At 39.3% G+C, this 26,187-nt stretch overlaps 2 protein-coding genes across 2 annotated transcripts; both read left to right on the top strand.

The window, feature by feature from the left end:
- Nucleotides 1-12,488: 12,488 nt before the first annotated feature.
- Nucleotides 12,489-20,073, top strand: AFG2B (AFG2 AAA ATPase homolog B). The gene is made up of 8 exons (XM_069866992.1): nucleotides 12,489-13,580; nucleotides 14,724-14,909; nucleotides 16,244-16,402; nucleotides 16,924-17,133; nucleotides 17,534-17,761; nucleotides 18,349-18,483; nucleotides 18,971-19,096; nucleotides 19,732-20,073. Exons 1-8 carry the CDS (start codon nucleotides 12,513-12,515, stop codon nucleotides 19,882-19,884), a joined length of 2,265 nt encoding a protein of 754 aa, XP_069723093.1. The 5' UTR covers nucleotides 12,489-12,512; the 3' UTR covers nucleotides 19,885-20,073.
- Nucleotides 20,074-21,526: 1,453 nt separating this feature from the next.
- Nucleotides 21,527-25,909, top strand: C12H15orf48 (chromosome 12 C15orf48 homolog). The gene is made up of 4 exons (XM_069866837.1): nucleotides 21,527-21,663; nucleotides 21,930-22,018; nucleotides 22,784-22,844; nucleotides 23,517-25,909. Exons 1-4 carry the CDS (start codon nucleotides 21,622-21,624, stop codon nucleotides 23,583-23,585), a joined length of 261 nt encoding a protein of 86 aa, XP_069722938.1. The 5' UTR covers nucleotides 21,527-21,621; the 3' UTR covers nucleotides 23,586-25,909.
- The last annotated feature ends 278 nt before the right edge of the window (nucleotides 25,910-26,187 follow it).

The raw sequence follows: 26,187 nt of genomic DNA on the forward strand, positions 1-26,187 counted from the left end.
TTGCTTAAAGCTACTGGGTTAACTAACATATAGGTATAAAACACAGATTAAAATCTCTTCAGAAAGAAAAACATCGTCAGAATACATTTTAGAAAAACAAAATAGAATTATACATCACCTGTAAAATTGGATGAAAAAAGAAATAAACATTTCTCTGGACTATACATCAGTACAACACTTAAAATATTTTAGGTCACAAATTTAGCATTATAGTTATTTTGTAATGATTCCTTAATATGTCAATGTCATATGTGGCTATAGCTAAGAAAGAAACCCCTACAATTTTAACCGATTCAAGTCTCAATTAAAAAAAAAAAAGAGTATTGGAATGCTCTGTATTACCTACAGCTTATCATCAACACCACATCTGAGCACAGGGAATTACACATGCTTTGAAAAAGGATGCTTACACTCATTATTTGAGATAAACTCTTGCCTTCCAAACAGTTGCAATTACAGCAAAGGTTTCCTGCTTTTCCCAGCAGATGTCACTGCAAGGCAGGTGGAGAGAAGGCACTTACAGTTAAAGAATTGCAAAGCCAGCACAAGTCGCACAGCCTCGCTTGCCAATAAAGGGATTTTGTGGTTCCTTTAAATTCAGTATATCTTACAGAATAAGTTTAGCTTTAACTGCTACAACCACTATAAATTCTAAGTTGAAAGAAAGGATGACATATGAGAATATAAAACTTCTTTCCATTTCCCTTTAGAATGTACAATTATCTTATTATCGTGCTACACAATATCCTTGCTACTGTAATTTGATTGTATCTCCCCATTTTCACTTTTTCCAAGGTTATTTCCTTTTGTGACTACAAAGGCAATAATTCAAAAGAAAAAATTAAACCAACAAATGCAGGGCAATTCATTTTCAGGAGTAGAAAAGTGAAATTATAACTACTAGTGACTACACGAGCTGGAAGTATTCTAGCTAGACTGCTCAAATCTCAAAGCCTAGAAGAGAACCTTTAGCAAGAGCAAATTGGTAAATACACATTCTTAAAGTGAAAAACAATTGGATCAGCAGGCATTAATCTGAGAAATAAATGCCTGTAGTAATTTTCGACAGGTGCTACCACAGCAGGACTCCACATGCAAATATGCTTGTTATTGTTACATTCTGTTCTATGCAAAGTAGGCATTTTTCTTTGTAGGTAAACAGAAGTGCATCTAAGCAACACCCAATTCTAACCAGAAATAATGTACAAGCCTAGCTAATAACTGTATTTTGAAAAACAGACCGTGCATTCGGACTTTTTTTCCATAACAGGGTTTGAGCTGTCCTGTTGCTGACAAGAATCTGTGTAGCTCTCTCTCAGTTTTCATGAGGAAAATACAACAAAGATAACTGCTGTAAGCTTTGGAATTTTGTTTCTCCTGGCACTGCCAGTTCACCCTTTAAATACAGTCCTACCCTTTTTGCAAACCAATACTGATATCAGGCTGCTTCTAAGCAACCAACCTCATACAAACGACTATATTCTTGCTAGATTTAACAATGCTTGACAAGTCCCATTTTCGCATCTCTAAAGACTATAAAGGAAGAAACACAGAGTGGAGCAAGCAACACATGCTTTCATCATAGCAGAACATCATCCAAGACAAACATAGCACCCAGCCTGAGGAATAAAACATGACCAATTTTCATTCACAGACTAATAATTCTATTTTCACAAGTGTAGTGCATAGTCATTACCTGTCTTACTGGATTCATCATTTTTCTGTAGTGCCCTGATCAAACAACACAAAACAATAACATAACATTTCATAAAACAATGTTTTCTGAAATATCAACCAAAGAGATTATATATCTGTTTGAACATGCTGCATCATGTCTCCAGAACGGTAGGTTAAACATTAGAAAAGTTGTAAACCATTCTTTTCAATTTTCAGTTTAACTTGTACCAATATACATGCTTTAAAGCTTTCATATGAAATATTTTTGCAATGGAACACCAATAATGCCTATGTGAAACATAGACAATTTCAGTATATATCCACCCACCTAAACATCTGGATTCAAGTGCTAAAAGCAAAAACATAAACAAAGACATTAATTTGGAAGAGCGTGACCTATAATTTAACCACTTTTCATCCAGTCTCAGACTACTGAACTTCACATCACACCTAGAAATCTGGAAATATGACTTAGTCATTATTTGTGTGTGAATTTTCAACCTTATCTTGTTCAAAAAAAAACAGACCCCCACTCTCATAGTCAGGCCTAGCAAATGCTAAGGAAGTCAACCACTGAAAATTTGCTATGGTCTTCTTTTCATTACAGCACTTGGATGATATAACTTAACTGGCAGCATCTGAAAGTCAGTATGTTTTAAAAGAATATTTCATTCACTGAAATATTCTGCACTGTGATATTTTCTGAGGTACAGAGCTCCTCTGACAGTCTCAAAATCATTCTCACTTCCTCCGTAAGCCATAGCAAGCTTACATCAGTAAGCTCAGTCATCAGAGGTGGGGGTAGGAGGTAGAAAAGGTGGCTTATTCTAGAAGTATAAAAATTCTAAAATGGCAATAAGTGAAAATAACGCAGCTTGAAAACAGAAAGACAAAAATGCAGGCACATAAGTGAAAATTCATACAAGCCTAGAATACGAATCTAATTTTAAGGGATGATGACAAGGGAAAAAATTTTGATATTTGGCCATGAGTATGTTCCAAGATCTTTGTTTTACGAAGGAGGAATGCTGAAGGCATAAGACTCCTCCCAAAGGCAGAGGGTAAAAACTGTTCTACCGCTCAGAGACAATTGCTCCTACCAGCAGTGGGACTGACTGTCTCTCCAAAGAGTTGCAAAAAATTTTCTCTTCAGCTAAAGCACGACAGATGGGCATAAGTGTGGATAAAACACACACAGTTGTTCTGATATATAACAGCCCAATAATGTCTGTAGAACCATTCACACTCCCATAAATAATAAATGTATCTCTGTAAAGACATAAAAATTGAAGCTTTTTGTTGAAAGAATTCCTGCTTTTGCCTTCATGCTGTCTTGCCCACTTTATACTACCCTCATAGAACTTATTTCAAGATTCCTGACCTTTCTTTGCTGTCTTGCTTCCTTTCTACTTTGGCTGTCATTTGTTCCTCTTAAAGAACACAGATGACTTCTATTAATACTCTAGTGTATTTGATGCCTGAAAGACAATTGGTATAGCAGAAAAAAACAAATACATTGTGCTCAGCTCAGAACACAATAGTTTAACTAACAGAATTCAAGATTTAGCACTGCATGTGGTATATCTGTATCAAATTACTGGTACTGAGTTGAAGTCAGATTTTCCAACATAATAACTTCCTAGGTAATGCCAAGACCTCAATTGTCCCAAGAAGCTGAAGGTGCTCCTGTTCTTCCCACAATTAGGGTGCTTGGGTTTTTTGTTTCATATTTCTTTCTAAAGAGCATGCTTACTGCTCTTCATGCACTGAGCAACTATGACCTCATTTCCATGATAAACAAACCAGGCAGCAATGCCAGCTTAATAAACCTCACTTGGAACTCTTTTGATAATAGGTTACTGTGAGCTGTGAATTAATGTAACTATCTTTAACCAACTGTTTGTGACTAAGTACGCTTAATACAAAAATAGACATTTATTAAATAAAATCATAGTCCTACATCTCTGAGAAATTTTGTCCTCCTTTTACAAGAAAAAAAGTGGAAAGCATATGAAGAAAGTTCTGTTTGATCTTCCTGAGTTTAGAACAATTATAACAGATGTTTTAATATGTTCCTGTATGAACAAACAAAATTAATGAGGGAAGTAATTTATAACTGAATTTCCAGGCAATGACAGAATAAATACTTTTTCCAGCAGTACATTTCTGGAAAACAGAACAGAATCTACACCAGCATTTTCAGCCAGCATATTGTTTTAAAAAAGTAAACAGCTTATCCATTTTTACAGCAAACATATATCAGCAATAAGATGAACTGTTTATCATCCAGTAATTTAAACTCGAGACACAGTACTTGTTCATCCTATAGAGAAGTCACTTGTGGAAAAGAGCTTACCAAAGAATTTCTTCTCTCCAAGGCATTATTGCATCAAATTAGTTTTCACAGAAGAAGACACTGACAAACATACAGAAACCCTTAAAAAGTTGGCTAAGTAGCAGAGTAGAGCACCATTTCCCATTTCATACTTTGAGACCATGAAATATATTCTTATAACCACTTTAAACATTAGGAACTATAAGTTAAACAGACATATGGTGTTTAGACATGTAGTCATAGTTGCAGTAATATTAAATCGATTTCTTACCTTTGCTAAAAATCTATTAAAAATTAATTATTTGGCAACAAATAACTTTAGAGAGCAGTGGAAACTATTTTGTAGAATTTAACATGCAGTCAAATTCAATAAGAAAAAAAAACCAAAACAGTTACAAACACAAGCACAGAACTTGCCCAAGTTCCAGAAACTGTAGAATCTGAAAGCAGAGAGCAGCAGTTCAAAAAGAGACTTGGTTAATTTGTAAAGATGAGTTACAACAAAGGCTCAGTCAAAACGATGATCTACATGGAACTTCTGACTACATCCTTTAAGTCCATACAATAACGCTCCCTTCCAAGAGAGGAACCATTATATCAATACCTTGTTTCTTGAACTTCTCCTAAACATTTGTATAAAAGCAGAAATAAAGCACTAAAGGACTGCTGGCAATTTCACATGCTTTGTAACAACACTGTATATTAGGGAAATCACACAAGTTTCAGTCCATCTCCAAAAATAATTACGATAACCTTCAATCACAAATAGTGTTTGTTCCCTTACTTTAAAAATGGAATAAAATATTCTGCTTGCCATTCAATGAGACAACTAAACCAGTTTCTTCTAAGCAGAAGCCACCACCCTCCTTGCTCTTCAAAGCTGCTTCTCTGACAAGCATCACAAAAATTACCTATAAGTAGTAGGGAAAGGCTGCCTTTCCCAATTTTTAATTTAATATTCTCCTATAAGAAAGTAGAGTTTTTGTGTGTTCCTTTTAAATTCACAACTTATCACAAAATAAAGCTGTTACTTGACTATTCAACATGCTTCAGACAGTTCCAATTGCTTTCCCTTACTCAAAATATTGAGCTATTAGAATGGAAAAGAGAAGGAATTAAAAATATGGGGAAGAAAAGATACCCATTCAGGCTCTCAGGTACTGTTTAATAAGTCATTAAAGACAGTCCAACAGACCAAAAGGAGCAGTTATGCTTTGCTCACTTCCCAGCTTTCCCACATACATTGACAGCACCCAAACAAGATCACCCATAGTAATAAAGAATCGTTCTAATGCACTCATTGCTACGTACCACTGATATGCCACATATGCAGTGAAAAAGGTCTTGCTAGAGGACAGCAAGGACCACCAGCTCCGTAAAGAAGGAGAAATCAGTAGCAAAACTTGATAACAAAGCTGCCAAGCCCACAATATTCAAGCAATGTAGGCTCAGAAAAAATTACCGTGAATCCAGGTCATGAAACAACCTTAAGGCAACCAGAACAGCCCACAGACAAGCTAGGAAGCCAGCATCAGACAAGGCTCACACCACAGCTCAGCTCAGACTACTGCAGAGAAAAAGCCCAGGTGTGGGCTCAGACAGAGCTCGGAGCCCACAGGTGGAGGTGTGGGTGGAGGTGCCAGGTGGGACGCATCAGGATCATTACAGCCTGGCAGGTTTTAGAAACAAAACCAGAGGGAACAAAACCAAACCCCTCAAAGTGTTTCTAACAGAACTAACCACTGAGCTTCCCTTCCTAAAAGCAGTTTGTTTCCCAGGTTGACACAACTGGGTTCATTGCTAATGTATTTAATTAACTCTACTGTCTCCTAATTAAATGAATTTCAATTTCATAAAAATACTTCAAATAAAGACAAAAGAATTGTTTTCCTTATAGCACTGAACTCAATATAAAACTTGATTATCAGGAGCCAAAGGTGGATTAACCAAAGCAAGCTGAAAAAAAGACCACTAAGGGTGATACAAGTGTTTCATATACAACTCATTCTTTTCTACTGCAATTACCTTCCGATTCAGTCTTTTTGCTATCAGTATATTACAGATATTTCTTTGCAGATCTTTTATGGTGCAAATATTTCTTTTACTGATCTCCTATCAACAAAAAATTGTAAGTTACATGATCTTATCTGAAATTTTCAAATTAAGATTCAATGATATATACAGTCTTGCTCTAAAAACTGGTCTAAATGAGTCTGACTTGAATACTCCATGCATGTGTGAACAAGTGACACAGTTGTTCTGAAGAAAGCAATAGGACCTATCATAAAACCTGGAAAATGCAAAAAAGAAAATCTGTCTAAAGGAAGGGAGAATAAAGTACAATAGGACCTATGGCAAGGAGGAAAGAAAGTCTAAAAGAAGTGTTAAACACTTTTCAAGCTAGGTTCTGGGTGGGAAAACAGATCCTAGAATCACAGAATGGTTTGGGTTGGAAGAGACATTTATAGGTCACCTAGTCCAATTCCCGTGCAATGAGCAGGGACATCTTCAACTGAACATGATGCTTCATACCCAAGTACTTCTAAGTTTTGCTCCTGCTCAACCAGCTTTTCAAAGCAGGCATGGTAAAGATTCCTTGGGAGGAATTCCATAGGAATAATCTTTAGATGGTTCTGGATAGATTGCTGGAATGTAGGAATGTTTCTACAAAGTGCAGAGAGAATTCCTAGAAAGCATAGAAGAGATTCCTGGATGCACTTGGGAAATTCCTAGAAAGCATGGGAAGCATGCTGGATCACCAGGAAGTTCTTAGGATACACTCAGGAAATCTCTAGAAAGCAGAAGAGGAAACAGAAAATTCTTAAATAGCGTTGACAAAAATCCCTACAAAACAAGGAAGAAAAACTTCCAGAAAGCACCAGGAAAAATCCTATCAAGCTTAATTAGAATTCTTGAAAATTCATTAAAAGCACAAGGAAAATGCCTAGAAACCACAGTGGGAATTCAGGGAAAGAATTTGGGAAAATTCCTAGAAAGCACTGGGAAAATTCCTTGAAAGCTGCAAGACAATTCTATATAAATCATACACTAATATGTATAACTGCTATGTGGGATTTTGTGAGAGGGAAAATGGGAATACAAAACATGTACCTAACAATTTGTATGCCTGAAACCAATTATTTTTATAGACTCCTTTGCATAATTTAAAAAAAACCAAATGTGACGTTTTAAGAATGTGCCTTTAAAAAGAAATAACTGAGAACAGTGGTCAGAAACAGTCAGAATAAGCATGCATGACACTTCCTCTCCCAAACACTCCCTGTCTGCAATTATTTCAGCTTGCAGAAGTTCCAGCACCAGTGGGAGTGTGGCTCTTCAGCAATCCTCTGTGAGCTCTCTTCTCACGCAGACATCCTCAGACCCGAGAACTCTCGTGAACAGCATCCTTTCCTAAGTACTTGTCCAGTCTCCCCTTGCATCTCCACACAATTTTGCAGCCACAGCATCCTTCAGTGAAGTTCCACCGATGGATTACCTCTGTTTTGAACACAGGTCTGAGTAGCATCAGTTGTTCTGGCATTGGAATAGATCCTCAAAACTGGCCTTTCCTACTCAAATCACAGTTTTGTAAATCTCTTCTGTAGCCACCTCAGTTTTCTTTCTCTGTTGAGGAGGCACAGTCTGCTTTCAATCATTCCTTGCACTGAAGCTATTCCTTACTTTTGATCATTTTTTTGCCTTCTCTGAACCTTTCCCAATTTAATACACATTTTGGGGGAGAGGAGATCAGCAGTACACATAATAACTAATGTACAGGGAAAACACATACTTACACGGTAGGACTGAGATGGCTTTTGTTCTGTTCTCTGTTCCTTTTTCAGTTAATGCTTTCTGCATCTCAAACACAGAGGTGACATTTTCATGGTATCACCTATACTGACGCAAAGTGACCCTTCTCTTTTGTTCTTCCCTTTGTGCAGGTCACAGTTATGTATACTGAATTTCATCTAACATTTTACTGCTAAGTCCCTCAGTCTTCTATAATTCCCCACAGTCTGCTCTCATTCCTGTATCGAATACCACACAAGGATCTCACTATTCCATATCCAAAATACAATCTAGTGAAGCACAGGATTGTATGCTATGCTGAAACAGATAACCAACACCTCTAATCAGTAATCAAAAGGTGCTAAAGACAAATATTGACAAACTGATAAACGTGTCTTCTTAAATTATCTGTTGCTGTCCATTTTTCCCCTCCTGGAAAGGCTACAAGCCCAAAGAAGTGCATTTGGGCCTCAAGTCACTCACAAGAAAATGTAGTGTCTCAGCATAAAAGAATTTCCTTGGCAACTTAAGCTAAGACCACCAAGTTTCCATTGGGAGACCTCAGGTGCAGGCACACGCTCTTTTCCAATGCATCTGCAGTGACAGCCAGCAGAGATGCAGCATGAATGTTATAGAATCATAGAATCACCAGGTTGGAAAAGACCCATCGGATCATCGAGTCCAACCATTCCTATCAAATACTAAACCATATCCAAGGTGCAGTAACTTCACCACAGCTTGCTGGCATCAGGCAGAGATTTTCACACTCTTCTTTGAGAAATGCAGGGACGAACTTCACATTCCTTGCACATCCATAATTCCTACTCACTGCAATGGGAACTTTTTCTGTAAAAAGATAGAAGACTGGATGTTCACTAGAAAATTAAGCAAACACACTGAGGGTGGCCCCCCATAAAGACATGTAGACATACAAAAACCTCTTCCCACTCCTTTTCTAAGCACATCTTTGCAATTTATCTAGGAATTTTTGTTATAACAGAACCTGGTGTTTGAGATGTGCAATATCTAGCGTAAGTACCAGACAGCATTTATACTTAGTCACAGGACCTCCACAAATACTAAAATCTTGCATTCAAATATATACATGTCATCTACACCCTTTGAGCTATCTTTATGTTTAATAGACTACCACAGCACACCTTCAAATCCATTTACCATTAAAAAAATCTATGTTAAAGACATTATTTTGGCAGTTCTAAATAAAAATTTCAGTTCAGATACTAGATGCAGTCAAACTTGCCAGAAATATAATCAGCTTAATATCCTCTTTAGTTTGTATGCAGGGAATTATTGTAACAAGATACAGTTGCTTTTATTTTGTGAGTTATTTTGTAATAGCTGGGGATTTTGAACAATATTTTATTCTACTAAAACCCAAAACGTAGTTCCAAAAAGCAAACAGAAATACTATTCTTTCTTTTTGGAATATTATTAGAGTATTGTACATTCTCCTTAAAAAGAAGTTAATCTGGCCCACTAGAGGGAAAGCAAAGAATAAAGGAACATTCTTCCCCAGAAAAGAAGAGCAACAAACCCAACATGAAAAAGCTGAAACAATAATGAAGCTGAAAATTATCTGAACACTCACTGTGCTGCTTTTTCAGTTTCATATTTGAAAGAGAGTGAAGACAATGCTGGACAATAATTTGATTTCTCCAAGAACTGATGACTACTCCCTTCAAATTATCAGATCTGAAAGGAGAAATACAGCCGTTCCTGAAGATCAGCTGCCATCTAGTGAATGGTAAGAAAACTGTTTAAAACATTATGTTTCTTTTCTTATCAGTTTAAACTAGATTCTTGCCAGAATATCTTTTTGACATTTGGTCCCTGTTAATTTTGGATATGAGATGGGGTGGAGAAGTGGAGATGGGGTGAGGACGTGGACATGGGTTGGGGAAGCGGTGTAAAATGCCTTTGACCTTCCATGATGTTATGATCGATGCGGTACCCGCAGTGGTGGAAGTTCTTGAGGGGTGGTGGATCTATTCCCGCAGAAAGAAGCACACAATTGGTCAAGACAAAAGAAGAGTAGTTCCTGAAGCAGAGCAGCCCAATGTCCCCCGAGAGAGGAGGAGAGAGGAGAAGTATTCTCTTCATATTTCATAAATCATTACTGGTAGGTACTGGCCAAGGAGGCTGGTGGATTTGTCTTGTTTTTCCCCTAAACCATCACCTGCATTTCCCCAATCAATGTGATGACTGTGGTGGCTGGAACTGCCACCACAAGAGGTCACAGCCCTCCCTCTCTAAAAGAGATTGTCGCTGTGCTACTTATCCAATTGTACTTATGCAAATCTGTTTTGAAGTAGACTTTAATCTGGAAAAACAGATGGATTACTGCAAAGCACTCCTTCCATCCATTTGATATTAAAAAAATCAGCAAGAAGACCTAAATTCACCCTCACTAAAGCCAACAGAAGCTCAAATCAATAATTCTAAAAACTATTATATTATTTGGAATTCTTTGTCGCTCAAGATTAGATTTGCAGGTGTTTTCCTTCTTATAAGAAATCGGGTTTTCCAGATGGTAAAATAAGGCTGTGACAAAGAACAACTATATCTGAATATAAACCACAGAGCTCAATTCAAATACACACTTTTCCATACTTTTCCTCCCTAAACACAACTTCTAAAACGAAGTAGAGGGTCAACCACTTACAGTTTGGAACCCTGAAACGCAACTCTGCATTTTAAACAGAGTATGTTTTTTGTTTAACCAAGTACGTACTCGAGGGCACTCGCGTTTACGAGAACCTTTGATGGAAAGAAATAAAACAAGAGAATGTGTTTATAAGACATTGGCTTGAAAATGCATTCCCCCTCTTGGAAAGAAGGCTCCTTATAATCTTTTGTCTGAACATTCTCTGGACAGACATCAGTCTGTCCCACACTAGATACCTAGTAAGCCTGCATATTCCATGTAAGTGTACCCCTTAGAAGCAATTGCATGCATATGCAGTACAAAAACATGCTATGAAAAGAAACATTAAGCAGATATGCAGGCGGAAAGGAACAGAAAATAAACACTGAAAGGAGAAAATTTGGTCATGAATAGAAAGGAAATAAAACATAGGTCCTTTCGCACATAATTAGGCATAAAGAGAAGGCTTGCTGCTTTTCACACTACTCAGCCCTACACCCTTCTTTTCTGTTCCTACTCAGCATTTAAAATTAGTGGAACTGCCTCTATTAACACTGCCCACTTTTGTTTGTATGGCTTACCAAAACATTTTATGCACAGCCCTTGGTTCAGTAAGGAATGTGATTAGGCAGGACACCATCAAAAAGATGTTCTTACGCTTTGCCTCCAGGGGATACATAAGGATTGTTGTTTTTCTGATTTGAACACTGACTGATGACAGATGCCAAATGAACTTTGGGTGGTGCAGTGCTCTGTTGGTGGGATACCAGTTCTCTAACACTAAACTCAGCTCCACTGTGCTGCTGTTCATTTCATTTCATTTTCCTACCACATTAGTCAAAACCATGGTTTTCGCCTCCTTAATTAGCAGTGGAGAAAGTACTGCAGGGAGGAAGACCAAGGAAGAAAGGTACATGGGGAACGATGACAAGTTGTGTGGCTCTTTCAGTGTGTGATCTTGCACTGGGTGTTGTCGCGGGCAGTTTAAAGTGACAAGGGTGAGGGGAAGTCAACATTGCAAATGCAGCTTTAATTTTGCTGCTTTTAGCCTGCTATAGGCATTTGTAGGACAGGCATTTGGAGAATTCCTACTCCTCATTGTCCAGAACCCCTAAATTCTTTGTCTTCTGCTGTTCTCCCTATTGATTGTCCCACCTCCTCTACGCCACCCTTGTGAGACCCAACCTGGAGTACCGTGTCCGGCTTTGGAATCCCCAACATGAGAAGGATTATGTTAATGTTGGAACGGGTCCAGAGGAGGCTACAAGGGTAATGCAAGGGCTGGAGCACCTCCCATATGAGGACAGACTGAGAGAGTTGCAGTTGTTCAGCCTGGAGAAGAGAAGGCTCCAAGAAGACCTTAGAGCAGTTTCCAGTTCCTGCACGGGCTACAATAAAGATAGGGAGGGACTGTTTACAAGGGCATGGAGCGACAGGATGAGAAGCCATGGCTTTAAATTGGAAGAGGGAAGACTTAATTAGACGATAGGAAGCAATTCTTCACAAGGAAGGTGGTGAGGTGGTAGCACAGGGACTGAATGATCTTTAAGGCTCCTTATGACCCAAACCACACACACACAAACACGGACAGACACAGACAGACAGACAGACAGACAGACACACACACACACACACACACCCCCCCCACACCCCCACCCCAAGCCCGCATGCGCAGAGGCGCCGCGGGTGTGAGGGGTTCAAAATGCGCATGCGCAGAGGCGCCATGGTGGGCGTTCCAGCCGCGCATCCGCAGAGGCGCTGTGGTGGCGGCGATGCGCATGCGTAGAGGCGATTTGTGTGGGGATACGCATGCGTAGAGGAGACGGTGTGGGGTGCGCATGCGTAGAGGCGATAGCGTGGGGGATGCGCATGCGTAGAGGCGATTTTTGTGGGGATGCGCATGCGCAGCGGCGTGGCGGGAAAGAGCCGGAGCCGCGTATGCGTCGGTGTGGCCCGATCCGCGCATGCGCAGAGGTCTCCGTGAGGCGAGTAGTGGGAGACACGAGTTGGGGAGCGTGGGTTGTCGCCCTCGCCTCAAACCCGCAGATGGAGGCGGCGGGTTTAAAGCTGCTCGCCGTGGACCCGCGGGATGAGGGCACTCAGAGGTGCCGGCTGGGGCCGGCTGCGCTGTCCTGGCTGGGAGCGCGGCCGGGGGCTCCGCTGAGGGTGTCGGTGCCCGGCGGGCGCTGGCTGTGCGCGGCCTGGCCGCGGGAGGACCGGGCCGAGGGGCTGCTGCAGGCCGACACCGAGTGCCAGGAGCGGGGAGGCGAGGAGGGAGGGGTAGGGATACCGGGGGGGACGCGCCTGCAGCTCCTGCGCCCCCGCCGGCTCGGGAAAGCGGCCGTGAGGGTCGTGGTGAAGAGCGCCGAGCTGAAAAAATCCACCCCCCGCGCTGTGCTGCAAGAAACGGTGAAGGAGTTGCTGAGGAATGTCTATGTGTCTCCTCGCTGCCTTTTTACCGCAGCCCCGAATGTGGAAAATCCCGTGGTGTATGTGGAAATACTGGCCGCGGAGCTCTTAGAGGGTGAAGCCGGGCTAGTGACGCCCCAAACCAGTGTCAAAATCCAGGAGGTGGTCACTTTAGAGTGGTACAAGCGAGTATGGAATAACACGAAACCCTCAGTGGCAGGACTGGATGATGTGGGGAAGCATTTGAAAGAAATGATTGATCTGCCTTTCCGCTTCCCAAAAGCTTTTAAGAAGCTGGGGCTTTCTGTCCCTAATGGGGTGCTGCTAATAGGGCCCCCGGGAGTGGGGAAAACGCTCCTGGTAAAGGTGGTAGCGAAAGAAGTGGGCGCCTATCTGATTTGCATCAATGGTCCAGGCCTGCATGGCTCCAGACCAGGAGAAAGCGAAGAGAATTTGCGAAGAGTCTTTGAAAAAGGAAGAGAAATGTCACATGAAGGCCCAACCATTCTCTTTATTGATGAGATTGACTCTCTGTGCCCAAAGAGAGGAGGTTCCAACAACGCTCCTGAAGATCGAGTTGTTGCTCAGTTGCTGACGCTGCTGGATGGTGTAGGTGGTGAAGGCAAGATGGTCATCGTAGCAGCAACAAACCGGCCTGAAGCCTTAGACCCTGCACTGAGAAGACCTGGCAGATTTGACAGAGAGGTAAGCAAACCTTCTTTTTCCTATGTTCTCTGTTTTCTTTCCTTTTTGAGATGGAGCGGGGAGCAGTTAATGTCTACTAGTAATGTTTCATAGTGGGATTCTACAGGCCTGAGACACTTGTCCTCTTGCTGCATTGCTGCAGCTTGGGTAAGGTGGGGAGCACATCTTACTCAGGAAAGCGTGAGCTCTGTAATGCTTTCACAATTTGTTTTCATTATTTTCCAGGATTTTTAGATTGTTGAGTTATATTTTATGGTGGCATTTTTCCAAGGTTTTAATAATGTATGAATGATTTTTTTGTCTTTTGGATGAATCTAATTCAGCCCTTGTGATGCAAGGAAATTATCATTTCAGTGTCGTCTTCTCTTAAAATTACCTTAAAAGAGGAGTTGATGGACACTAACTGAGAGTGCCTTGTGAACACCTGTTTATACAAACACTGTTTACTTGGAAAGTAAGTGTAAATGAAGATACTTGTCATCCATGTAGTACTGATAATAAGTTTCTTGTAAAATTTGTTAGTTGCTGTACAAATGTGCGTAAGTCTTCAGTAAGCAGTATAAAACAGAGACAATGTTGCTTGCCTAGGTCTGTAAAATAAGAGGAATGTAGCAAAATTTCAACAAGATAAGGAGCTGTTGGAACAGGTCTAGAGTAGAGCTGCAAAGATGATCTGGGGGTTGGAGCGCCTCCCCTACGAGGACAGGCTGAGATAGTTGAGGTTGTTTAGCCTGGGGAAGAGAAGGCTTGGAGGAGATCTTAGAGTGACCTTCTGGTACCTGAAGGGGCTACAGGAAACTTGGGGAGGGACTGTTTACAAAGGCTTGGAGTGACAGGACTAGGGGCAATAGGTATGAACTGGAGAGGGGCAGATTTAGGCTAGACATGAGTAAGAATTTCTTAACCATGATGCTGGTGAGGCCCTGGCCCAGGTTGCCCAGGGAAGCTGTGGCTGCCCCATCCCTGGAGGTGTTCAAGGTCAGCTTTGATGGGGCTTTGAGCAGCCTGGTCTGGTGGGAGGTGTCTCTGCCCATGGCGGGGGGATTGGAACTTGATGATCTTTAATGTCCCTTCCAACCCAAGCTTTTCTATGAATCTATGAAAATATCTACTAAAAATTTTTGTTTATTATATTTTGTTTAGATTGTTATTGGGACACCAACGCTTACACAAAGAAGATCCATCCTGCAGTTGCTCACATCTAGTATGCCGATTTCCACAGATGTTGATTTGGTTAAAGTGGCAGAGATGACGACTGGGTATGTTGGAGCTGACCTTACAGCACTCTGCAGAGAAGCTGCTATGCAGGCTGTGTTCCACAGCTCTTTGGTATGGTTGCAGATTGGTCAAGAAGAATGTCATTAATACTATGTATCACCCTTTCCTTGTTGATACTTGGCTTTACCTTGAAAAGCTCCACAAGCTGAGCTTGCAGAAATACTGAAAAATATGAAGTCTGTAATAAGCACAAATATGCCATTGCACTAGTCCTTTCAGTTCTCACCTGAAAAGACTGTGTTCTCCTTTCTGGGTGAAAAGCTTTACTAAAAGTTCTTACCCTTATCTTTTTAGGATTGTGCAAAGCAGAGATTTTAGATTCCTTTGGTAAACTAAACTATATTGTCCACCAAAGCTGTCTTTTGAAGCTGTCAGCGATTTAGAGCTCTGCTTCATAATAACTGCAAATTGAAGTTCAGGTTGACACGTGAATATATAACTGCTAGTGAGAGCTATTATCATTTAAGCTGTATGGTTGGATATAACCTTCTTGTAGACACAAGGTGTAAAACTTCCCAGTGTGCAGAAACTTAACTTCTTAGCAGTTCTCTAGTTCTGTATCTATAGTATGTGGTTTTTAATATTCTTTGCATCTATCCTGACTTTTACAAGAATTGAGTCATGCTTGCTGTGGTTTTTCATCTGGAATGGCTAAGCAGAAATTTAAAGCCATATTTGCAAAATTTCTAGAGCCAAAGCATGGACAAAGAATGGTAGAACGCATTGTCTTCACTTGGGATAGAAAAAGAGCATCATATTTCTGGAACTTCAGTCTCTCCCAGATACCTTTATAAACATTGAAAATAAAGCAATTTGAGCCTGGTATCTCAAAAACAAATAGGCGGACAATTTTAAATAATAACTAAGTAGATGGCGTGTTTGCCTTGGGAACTGAAAGTGCCTTTGTAAAATACATCTTAGTTCTGTTACTGCGTCTGTAGTTTGGTAATGGTGTTTTCTAGCCTAAATGTGATAAAATGCCTTACTTTCTCCACTATGTGGTGAAAATGGATGTTAGAACATTATTTGTACTCAAGAGAATGTAGGATTTGGAATGTAGTAACTCTGAAACTAACAACCATTTGGTTTAGCAGATCACTGCATAATGGAGCTATATGGAGCTATAATTTAATGGGAATATTTAGGGTAAAGCAATTTTCTCTAGAGCACTAGTTTCTGGAGGTTTTTTTCCTCTGTGAAAACCTGTCATTAAAGAGTACACTCTTTGTGTTACCTTGCTGTGTCTGCAGTGCTTAAGCTTGCTAGGGCAGAAATTTGCTGCTTTATTAGTTGCATTTGGCCTTTTGTGAAGTGTTTTGCCTACTAACGCAGCACTATAAGTTATTATGTAAAAATACTCATAGGCTTTATCTGTCTTTCTTCAGGATTCATCTGAAATGATGATTAGCTTGGCACATTTCCAAGAAGCTTTTAAAAAAATTCAACCATCCTCTTATCGAAGCGCAATTGGTCTAACAGAGTGTAAACCTGTCCCTTGGGAGCAAATCGGTGGTCTTGAAGATGTGAAATTAAAGCTAAAACAGGTAATGCACAAAACAAACTCACATAAATAGCTAACTTCTAATAACCATGTCCTCTGAGGTATTTTGTGTGCTGCATTATGGAAATGAATTATCACCTGATTATAAGTTGTATTTTAAACAGTTTTTTATAGTACTTTAAACTGTTACAATGTTTGTTACGATCTTCCAGTCACAAGGTATCACTACCAAGCCTAAGAAGGTGTGGAAATAAGCATGGTTTTAGTAGCTGAGAAACACTTAACTTGTAGCCAGATGATTTTGTCTGTTCCTGAGTTTGTAGCCACAGGTGGCTGTTGTTTCTCATCTCTCAAGGATTGCCTTTCTATTTGTTTGAGACAGGGAAGAAACTTTAAAAAGGGAGCATCATACTAAGGAAGACTAAATAACTATACTCTGATTTCAAATTAATGTTAGTACCCAGGAGAGGAAATAATGTGCTTAGCAATTGTGTAGATTGTCTGTGAGCTCTATCGTTTCATTACTAAGAATTTCATGCCGGTTTTTTGTGTGTGTATTGACAGAGTATTGAGTGGCCTATGAAGTTTCCTCAGGCGTTTGCTAGGATGGGCCTGTCTCATCCGAAGGGTGTTCTTCTCTATGGGCCATCAGGGTGTGCCAAAACCACACTGGTGAAGGCTGTGGCCACAAGTTGTCACTGCTCCTTTATCTCTGTAAGTGGTGCTGACCTTTTCTCACCTTACGTTGGAGATTCAGAGAAGATATTGGCTCAGGTACAGTTTTTAATCTGTGTAAGGTCTATGGTTTAATTTTGCTTGATTTTTGTAAAGTATTATTTAGGCCTAAATTTTGTTATTGAAAATAAGGTAGTTAAAGCTCTCATCTGATTATTAAATAGAAATGGCTTACAGATTCACGTTTATTTAAACTGAGAATCTAGCCCTAAAATGATACCAGTTTTAAACTCTGAAATTATTTTTACCCTTTTGTTTTCAGTTCATTTAAGAATTTAAATAAGAAGTAGAATTTGCCTAGTAAACATAAGCCAGAACAGCTGTTATGACTACATCTTTGAAGTTAAGTGAAATACAGAGTACATGTAAATAGGTGCTTTCACCTTACCTGCTAGAATATATGCGTTGATATTTTATTTCATTAATATTTTTAAAACAGGTCTTTCGCCAAGCAAGAGCGAATACTCCAGCAGTAGTATTCCTAGATGAGATTGACTCTATCTTGGGATCTCGGTCACACAGCAAATCTGGCCACGGTGTCTCAGAGCGGGTTCTTTCTGTGCTTCTCAATGAGTTGGATGGTATTGGGCTGAAAGTCACAGAAAGAAGAGGAAGCAAACTACAGCTTGAGGGTCAATATCAAGAACAAAGTGACGAGGAAAGAAAGGTATTTATGTTCCCTTTTCTATGTAGGAAGAATGATAAATGCTGTCCAGTTGTTCCAAAAATTTCAGTTGTTCCATTTCTGTTTTTTAAGCTTAAAATCCTTAAGCTTGAAAAGATGCAAGATGTTATGTCTGTTATAATTTCTAGGTTTTAGAAAATACCTTATATAGGCTGCTAACAGTTTTTACATATGCTGTTCCTCGATGAGACTTTCTTTGAACAAAATACCCACACAGGCTAATGAGCATTGCTATTTGTCATTCATCTTCTGTCACAAAAATCCTCTTATTTGACACTGAGGTAATCTTTTAGACTAATGGTGCTATTTTTACTATTAGACAGGCTTCTCTTGAATGCACTTTTTATAAGCATTTCCTCTACTTGTTTTTGTTACTGTCTGGCCGACAACAAACCTATATTTATTGTCAAGGTAGACACTAGCTGCATTTCTTCCTTGTCACCTCATCTGGCACGTGCAAAGGCAGTTTTTACCTCAAGAAAAATGAAATACTAATATTGAAAGAGACCATCTTAACCATGTTGCACTGATTTTTTTTTTTTATTTTTCTTGTGCCCTCTCTTACTCAGCTAGAGTTTCATGAAACTTTGAATAAAGATGTTATGGTAGTTGCTGCAACAAATAGACCAGATATGTTGGATGATGCCTTACTGCGTCCTGGAAGATTAGACAAGATGATCTATATTCCACCTCCAGATCTGAAGGTGATGTATTACAAATCCATACTTGGCTTTAAATGAAGAGATGTTAATTGCTCTACAACTTCCTTTAAGAGCAAAGGGGGCATACTCATAATATATTTAACAACTAATGGGTGATTCACTGAAGATCAGTCACCAAATGAAGTGTAAAAAGGAATAGTTGATAATTATTTAAACACCAGAAAGTATTTTAACTGGTAAAAAAAGAAAAAAAAGTTGACCCAAAATGGACTCTTCATTCTAAAATACTATGTTTTCATTATGTAATTAGTCACTGTGAATAACAGGCTTTAATATATGACATAATCATAAGAGTATTATCTCCATTAATAGCATCTTATTCACTTTTACACCAAAAATATGAAGGTTTGATTTGATGCTCATCTGGATTTTCCTTACTTTTAAGTTCATATTTTGTACTGCTTTGGAGAGGGATTAATTATTGGTTGGTTTGTTGTTGTTTTCTCTTCTAATATGGACCGACTCACAGGGAAGGCTTTCTATTTTGAAAATCTGCACAGAAAAAATCCCATTAGATACCGATGTGTCCTTAGAAGATGTGGCAGCCCTAACAGACCTCTTCTCTGGAGCCGATATTGAAAATCTCTGCAAGGAGGTAAGAAATATTCATGATTCATCTCTGAAATAAACTGTAAATGAAAGTTTGGTTCTGTTTTCTTCAATGAGAAGAGAGCTAAGTCATGAATGTTACCAAGCTGTGTGTAGTATGGATTCTTTCACGGTTTGTAGTGAAAATATAAAAAGGAAGAGTAAAACAGGAGAACTGCACAGGGTTTAATTCTTCCAATAAGAAAGCCAAATCAGAATAAAGGCTTTCTGTGATAATTCACCAGAATAAAACTGTGCTACACTTTGTTTCACTTGGCCCTCTGTAAACCAAGTTCACATTCTCTGTACTGCATGCAACTGCAGAGTTTTTAGCTGAAACTAGCATGTACTGTGAAGGCTAAAGAGAAAAAATTGAGAAGACAAGTATTTAATGTAAGTCATAAAAAGAGAGAAGGCTAGGAAGCAAATCCAAGGTCATCAAGGTTATGTTGTCTAATCCGGGCAACAAAACGAATTAAAATTCTGATAATCTTATTTGATGTTTACCTATTGTTAAATAACCATAAATTATACAATGGTGTTTTCAGATGCTTTACTTTAACATATTTCACATTTTAAATAACTTTTTTGTGACTTAGACCATAAGCACTTCAAGTTGTTTGTTTTCTTTTTCTTTTAAAGGCTGCTTTGCTGGCGTTGCAAGAGAACGGACTTGAAGCAACTGCTGTTAAACATGAACATTTTGTAAATTCGTTGGGGACTGTAAAACCATCTTTAAACATAAAAGACTTGGAGTTCTATGAAAAATTTTATAGTCGAGAATTAGCCTCTTGAATTAAAAAGGAGTGAAGTAGCATAGATATTTTTATATATATTACAAAGACTTTACCGTGTCTGACATCTCTTCTGCTTTTTGATACTGTATATATTGTAATTTTCACTTTGTACAAAATTGAGTAAAATTTCACGTGTGAAAAATCTGTGATCTCGCTAATGAAAAATAAATTTATCTTGTTTGCTTTGCCTCAGTTTCCATCTATCAAAGAAATAGTCAAGTTACTTAGATAAAGCACTGTGCATCAGAATTACTGTAGATTTTCTAGCTTTCAGTACAAACACTGGCACAGTTAGACTATTTCATTTAAAATGTGTTGTGAAGTCTCCAAAGGACAGTAAATACTTAAAAAATAGAAAAACTTTCAGACCATTAAATAGGAGGAAGTAAGTCTGACATAATATAAAGCGTAAGGTGGTTTTTATGGGTGTAGCTCCATGCTCGCTTTCTTTACAAGCAGCTTCCAAAGTACAGAGGCAGCAACAAGATTATCAGTGCTTAATCCCTTGTTATAAGTTCGGGAGTGATGGGGGTTTTTTAATAATTTTAGATCAATTACTGCTTACTATAAAGACATTTTGATTAAGGAAGCAGATACTAAGTCTGTAATCAACTCAAACTGTATTAATTCCTTCTTTAGAGAAGGGAATTTTGCTTTATATAACAGTGTGTGCAGAATTCTTTTTCCCCACCCAACCGTTCTTTGTCAGTGTATTTGTATAGGTTGTCTTCTAAAATACACACAGCTCTATCAAAGGAGATTGGTTTTACAGGTATGCAAGTGTGTGTTTTAACTTGGCAGGGTAGGAACTTTTTGATTCTTTCCTCCTTTTCTCTATGAAAATGCTTGTAGACCAAATATTCTACTGTCCAAGATAGCTTATTTCATTTGAGGTTCTTAAGTTTTAAACCCGTTAACAAATATTTCTTTTAATAACGAGAACACTGGGGACTGGACTGCAGTGTGATTTACACGAGAGAAAGTTCCAAGGCAATGAGAGACTGTGCAGGACAAAGGGGAGGAGTAGAGGCAATTTAGGAAAAGGTTCAAATATAAATGACTGTCCTGCAGTTTGGTGGCTTACATCATCATTTCCTAAGGAAAGAGACTCCTGCTGCTTTGTTGCTGACAACAAGTAGACCAGAGCCGCTGAATTTCTCAAACCTCCGAAGGTTTCTCAGGAGCAGTGTTGGAGATAAAGTATGGAAACCTTGAAAACCTTCAAGATAACTCTGTTTTGCTTTCCTGGGTTTGAATGTTGCTTTCGAATTGCCAGACCTGACAGGAGTTAGCGCAGCAAAACGCTCTCAGCTCCTTTCTTCAAAGACGTTTCTGCCTGACTTCTATCTTCACTCCCTAGGAGGAGCAGCAGGGGTAGTTGTGCCCTGTCCTGTCCCCTCCTTGCTCCAGAGAGCGGGCAGCAAAGGAAAACTCTCCTTTTGCTGCTTTCCCAGGGGCAAGAGGGGAAGGCAAAAACAGACTCTACGGAGGAGTCTGCTGGCTCCTCCAGCCTGCCGGGGTGGGAGTTTCTGTCCCGTAGAAAGCCCCGGGCGGCGATCGGAGCGGTGTAACGCACCGGGGCGCTGACACCGAGAGGAGGAGGTGCGGGAGGGCACCCCCCGTGGGTCCCCGCCTGCCCCGGGGCGCCGCCTCCCGCCCCGGCAGCGCCCTTATAGCGGGGCGGCGGCTGCGGGGAGGGGGGCAGCGAGCGGAGCGGTCCCGGGGCGCAGCCAGCATGAACCAGAGCTTCTTCCAGATCCTGAGAGCCAAAAAAGAAGTGAGTGGGGCAGAGAGGGCGAGTGTGCGGCTGGGGATGCTGGGGGGCAGAGGGGGAGATGCTCGGGGGGAGATGCTGGAGGGCACAGGAGGGGATGCTCGGGGGTTGATGCTCAGGGGGAGATGCTGGAGGGCACAGGAGGGGATGCTCCGGGGAGATGCTGGGGGTCAGTTTAAGGTGTTGCCTTACCAGGTCTCCCCTTGCCCTCTCGGTGCCTCTCCAGGCAGGACCCCTCGCTCCTCAGCTCTTTTTTCTCTCTCTTCCAGCTCATTCCCCTGGTCGGAGTGGTGTCCTTCGCAGCCGTCGGGGCGTTCGCTTTCTCTGTCTATTCCCTGTTCAGCAAATCCGATGTGATGTAAGGAGAATGGTTATTATTGCTTGGAGTTACCCTTTCTTTCTTTAGCAGAGGTATTTGACCCTCATGGGTTTGCATCTCAAAAAATAAAACCACCCATGCAGCTGTTCCAGGCTACTGGTAAAGCCTAGGATGTCTGCAGATTGTAAATACTGAATAAATTAATTAATTTGGAGTGTATCTCAACTGATTTCCTAACTTTTAATGTTATTAATTTTTTTCATTGCTTTAGGAGTAATAGCTTTTAAATTTTCTTATGAAGAATTTCACGCTAACGGGTAGACTGCGTGCAGCTATGTTGTAACCGGGCTATTGACTCATATATAAAGAACAGCATTTAATAATATGAACCTAAAATAAGTTAATATTTTAATGGCTTAGCTGATAAGTGGAGCTAAGTCCTATCTTCTTTAAGCTCTTGGGAAGTTTTCTGTTTACTTTAAGTGATTGGAATAGACTTTTTAGCTGTCAGAGTAAGAATCCCCTTACTTTTTCTCTATGTCTTTATTCAGTTTTGATTTTTCATCTTGTTTTCCTTATGATAACATGTTTTACTTGAACAATGTTGCGTTGTTTGGTGATTTGGAAGCTGTAAATAAAGCAAACTATCATGATTCTTACCCAGAATTTAAAACAGAAATGCCTAAACCTGTCAACTTGTGTTCCAGGGAAGTACTTACTTGAATAATTCTGTTGACGATAAGTCCTTATATGAGTTCACACCCTAAAACAATAACACCTGTTTTACTTTATCTTCTCTTAAAGCATTAACAAGAGTGGCAATCCAGAACCATGGGAAACTGTTGATCCTGCCAAGCCTCAGAAGGTAATTTAGACAAACAATATAGTCGTTACAAATAGAATGTGTTTCTAATGCAATAACTTTATTTAAATGTGTACGAATTAGCAAAAATATTAACGAGGAAAAAACGTAAAGCTGACATACATCTATTTAAAAGTGGAACTAAGTGCTTATTTCTTTATTTTATGTAAGGTGTCTTCCTTCTATTCTGTAATGACAGGGATTTAGCTATTACATTCTAGGTCTGATCCTGAATTCATGGCATACAGCTGGTTGGTGTTTCCCCCTTACCCCCACCACCCATTTACTCAACTCCATTGATAACAGGGGAAATTTGGAGTATAGAGGAAATCCTATTTAGCCTTGCCTTGTTCCTGAATTACAAAATTGACCACATGGTTTTAAGTAATGCACCCTAAAGGAAAAAAAAATCTTAGCTAAGCAGAGCATCTAGGATAAAAAAAAATAAAATTATTTGGCATCATTACTTATTTAATATCCTCCAAATGATTTTGTTTGACCGATAAAATATGTCATCAGTTGCCATTTCTGCTTTGTTCTGGAAGGAAAATGTAAAGCTGCTAGAAATCCTTCTTCACAATGAGTTGATGTATGATATGCAGAGGGTGGGAGTGGAGTAAATGGTCACTGGGGTTTTGCTAATTTCTTCCGTATTTCCCTTTTAATTTCTTGCAGCTTTTAACAATCAATCAGAAATGGAAACCTATAGAAGAGCTGGAAAATGTCAAAAAGCTAACGAAGTGACAAGTTTCTGTTCCCTCAAAAAGGTACCCTACGAATCTAGTGGAATCACTTCTGCACAAACTTGACTACTGAAATCAGTGTGCGGAAATGCTTCTGCTACATTTTTAGGGTCTCCCTACATTTTTTGGACTCTGGATGAGGAGTTTCATGTTGCCTTAGAAGTTGGCATGCAACATCCACACAGTCCAAAAATCTGTCTCAAATACCCGTTTTCAGGAGGCATTTGTTATTCAGATGGTAATTATAGATGGAAAAAGCCTTCACGCTTTTTGTAGAACTTCTTTCTCAAAATACATGAATTTTGTAGGTTTTTTATATTTTTAATAAAATATATTTTGAATGTTCACAACATTCCATGTAAATTCTATAAATGGATACCTCCCAAAAACTCTTCTAAATTAGGATTCCTGGTCTGCTCCCTCTCTAAGCTGTGTTTCAATGCTCAATACAGACCAAGTAGTCACCATAGCCAGAGGATGTCTTTGTATGGCAACATATATTGTCATAAAGTATACTTGTATTTGTTTTCTGCATTAGATGTGATGACAATTTAAGTGAAAACTAATGTCGTGCAGCTAATACTAAAACTTAGACGTGTGCTCACCTTAATCTACTGAGGGGTCCAATGGGTATAGTCGAGACAGCAGGATTTGAACATAAGAATCAAGCATAGCTAAAAGAGATAATTTCTGTTGTATTTAAATATTGTTCATGTTCAAATTTACAAGAAATAACTAGAATTGGGAAACTGATGCTATCCAAAATTAATTACATAATATTAATTTCTTCTTTTTGTGCAAGGTAGTTCATGTGCGAGCTCAAATTACTGCACAGTTAGCATGTGTCTAGAGATGTTTAAAAATATTGTTATTAGGGGCATCTGCTTTATCAAAGAGAAAATATTGGATTCAAATTAGGAATGACTCTGTGAAGAGGAAGTTTGTCTTTAGGTATCTCTGTTTTCTTATGAGTTGATCGGGGAAAGAAAGTAATGGGCAGTTCCTCAGTAAATTAATGAGGCCATGTATGCAACCAATGGCAGAACAGTCTTTTGTGGATATTTTCTCTGTGTGTTCCTGTCTAAACAATTTCACAATGTACTATACAGCTTCTCGGAATGCATGCTCCTGTCTGTGAGGAGGAAAGTAAAAGTGAAACAACTGCTCATTGGGAAAAGTCCCTGTAAGTGAGTAATAATGAGGTGTTTTAGGTTACTCTGTAGCAGCAGAGACAAAACTTAAGTTAGTAAAGCTGTCTTCCGAATTTTAAGGTAGCTTGGCTTCAGAAGCTTTTTGTTTTCATCAGTTATATTGGTGCTGAGAAAGGAAAAAAAAGTTAAAATGTTATTTTATTCCAATCTTGTGTGCAGTGTAAATGTTTATCAAGTAAGGATGACTCAGCAGCATTTGTGTTTCAGAGGAGCTCCAAGACTTTAGAATGCTTGCTTAGCTTTCATTTTAAGGAATGACATTACAAGAGGAGTTGATAGCATATGACCACAAAAGTCAGTGCTCTGAGGAATACAAGTTGGAATTATTTTAATAGAAAAATATTTTAAAATATTTTTTGTAAGTTATTCTGCATTGCCATAGTTGTACTGGACTGTTAATAAACAAAACAGAAGTGCTGTGCTCCGAGTCGATGCATGAATTAATGAGTTTGTTCTTCAGTAAATCACTTGTATGGTCTGTAAATATTGTGACCTAAGTATCTGTCAACATTTGGGGGAAAAAGGGGTAAGTCATTTTTATGTAATTATTGTACTTAGCCACTTTTCAGTGGTGTCTTTCAGTAGCACATTAAGCAGCGCGACTGCCATCAGTCACAGGTGGTTGCTTCTCTGTTCCTGTGCTGAAGCGTAACAGCAGAGGGAATGGAATGTTTTGCTTTGTTTGCTGATGATTTTTTTTAATATACAGTTATGGGGATGGTATTCACATTATGTGAGAAATGAAAATACTTTTCTGCACTTTTAAAGTATGAGTATTGTCAAAGTTCTTGGGACAATTTTGTGTGTTCTTAGACTGTGCCTGAAAATGCTCCGTCTCCTGCACAGGTAAAGTCATTCTTGTAAGTGGAGCACACCAAGAGCCATTATTGTATCTTCCCCCTCAACACAAATCTATAAAGCGATAATACAAGGTATTTCCCTGTTCCACAGACATCAGAGTTAAGAAGGTAAAGATCTAATTGGCTGAGTTTTATGAGCTGACATTTATGAGGGCAATAAGACTTCCACGTCCTGTATCACGCAAACCCATGACTTTTTATTCCATGGAGAGTTCCAGGGCTGTTGAAATAAAGTTCACAATGTTCTTCCTTCTCTTCATTCTGTTGTCTCCATTTTGTCTCCTGCTCCATTTGTTCTTGGGTTTGGTTTGGTTTTTTTTAAGCAATCACTGTCTTTACTTACCCTGTCTAGTACTTTTCCATGGAAGTATATCCCTTCTAACTTTCATATTAATTACAAAGTTTAATTAAAATGACCACTGGCTTTTTAAATTTTCAAATAGAAAGCATTAGAAATGCTTCTAATTATAAAATGCATCTTTAGAATCCACAGTCATGCTTTTCCAGCCACAGGTGGCTGCTAAGCAGTCTA

Source organism: Phaenicophaeus curvirostris, chromosome 12 (assembly GCF_032191515.1).
Source record: "Phaenicophaeus curvirostris isolate KB17595 chromosome 12, BPBGC_Pcur_1.0, whole genome shotgun sequence".
Taxonomy (NCBI): Eukaryota; Metazoa; Chordata; class Aves; order Cuculiformes; family Cuculidae; genus Phaenicophaeus; species Phaenicophaeus curvirostris.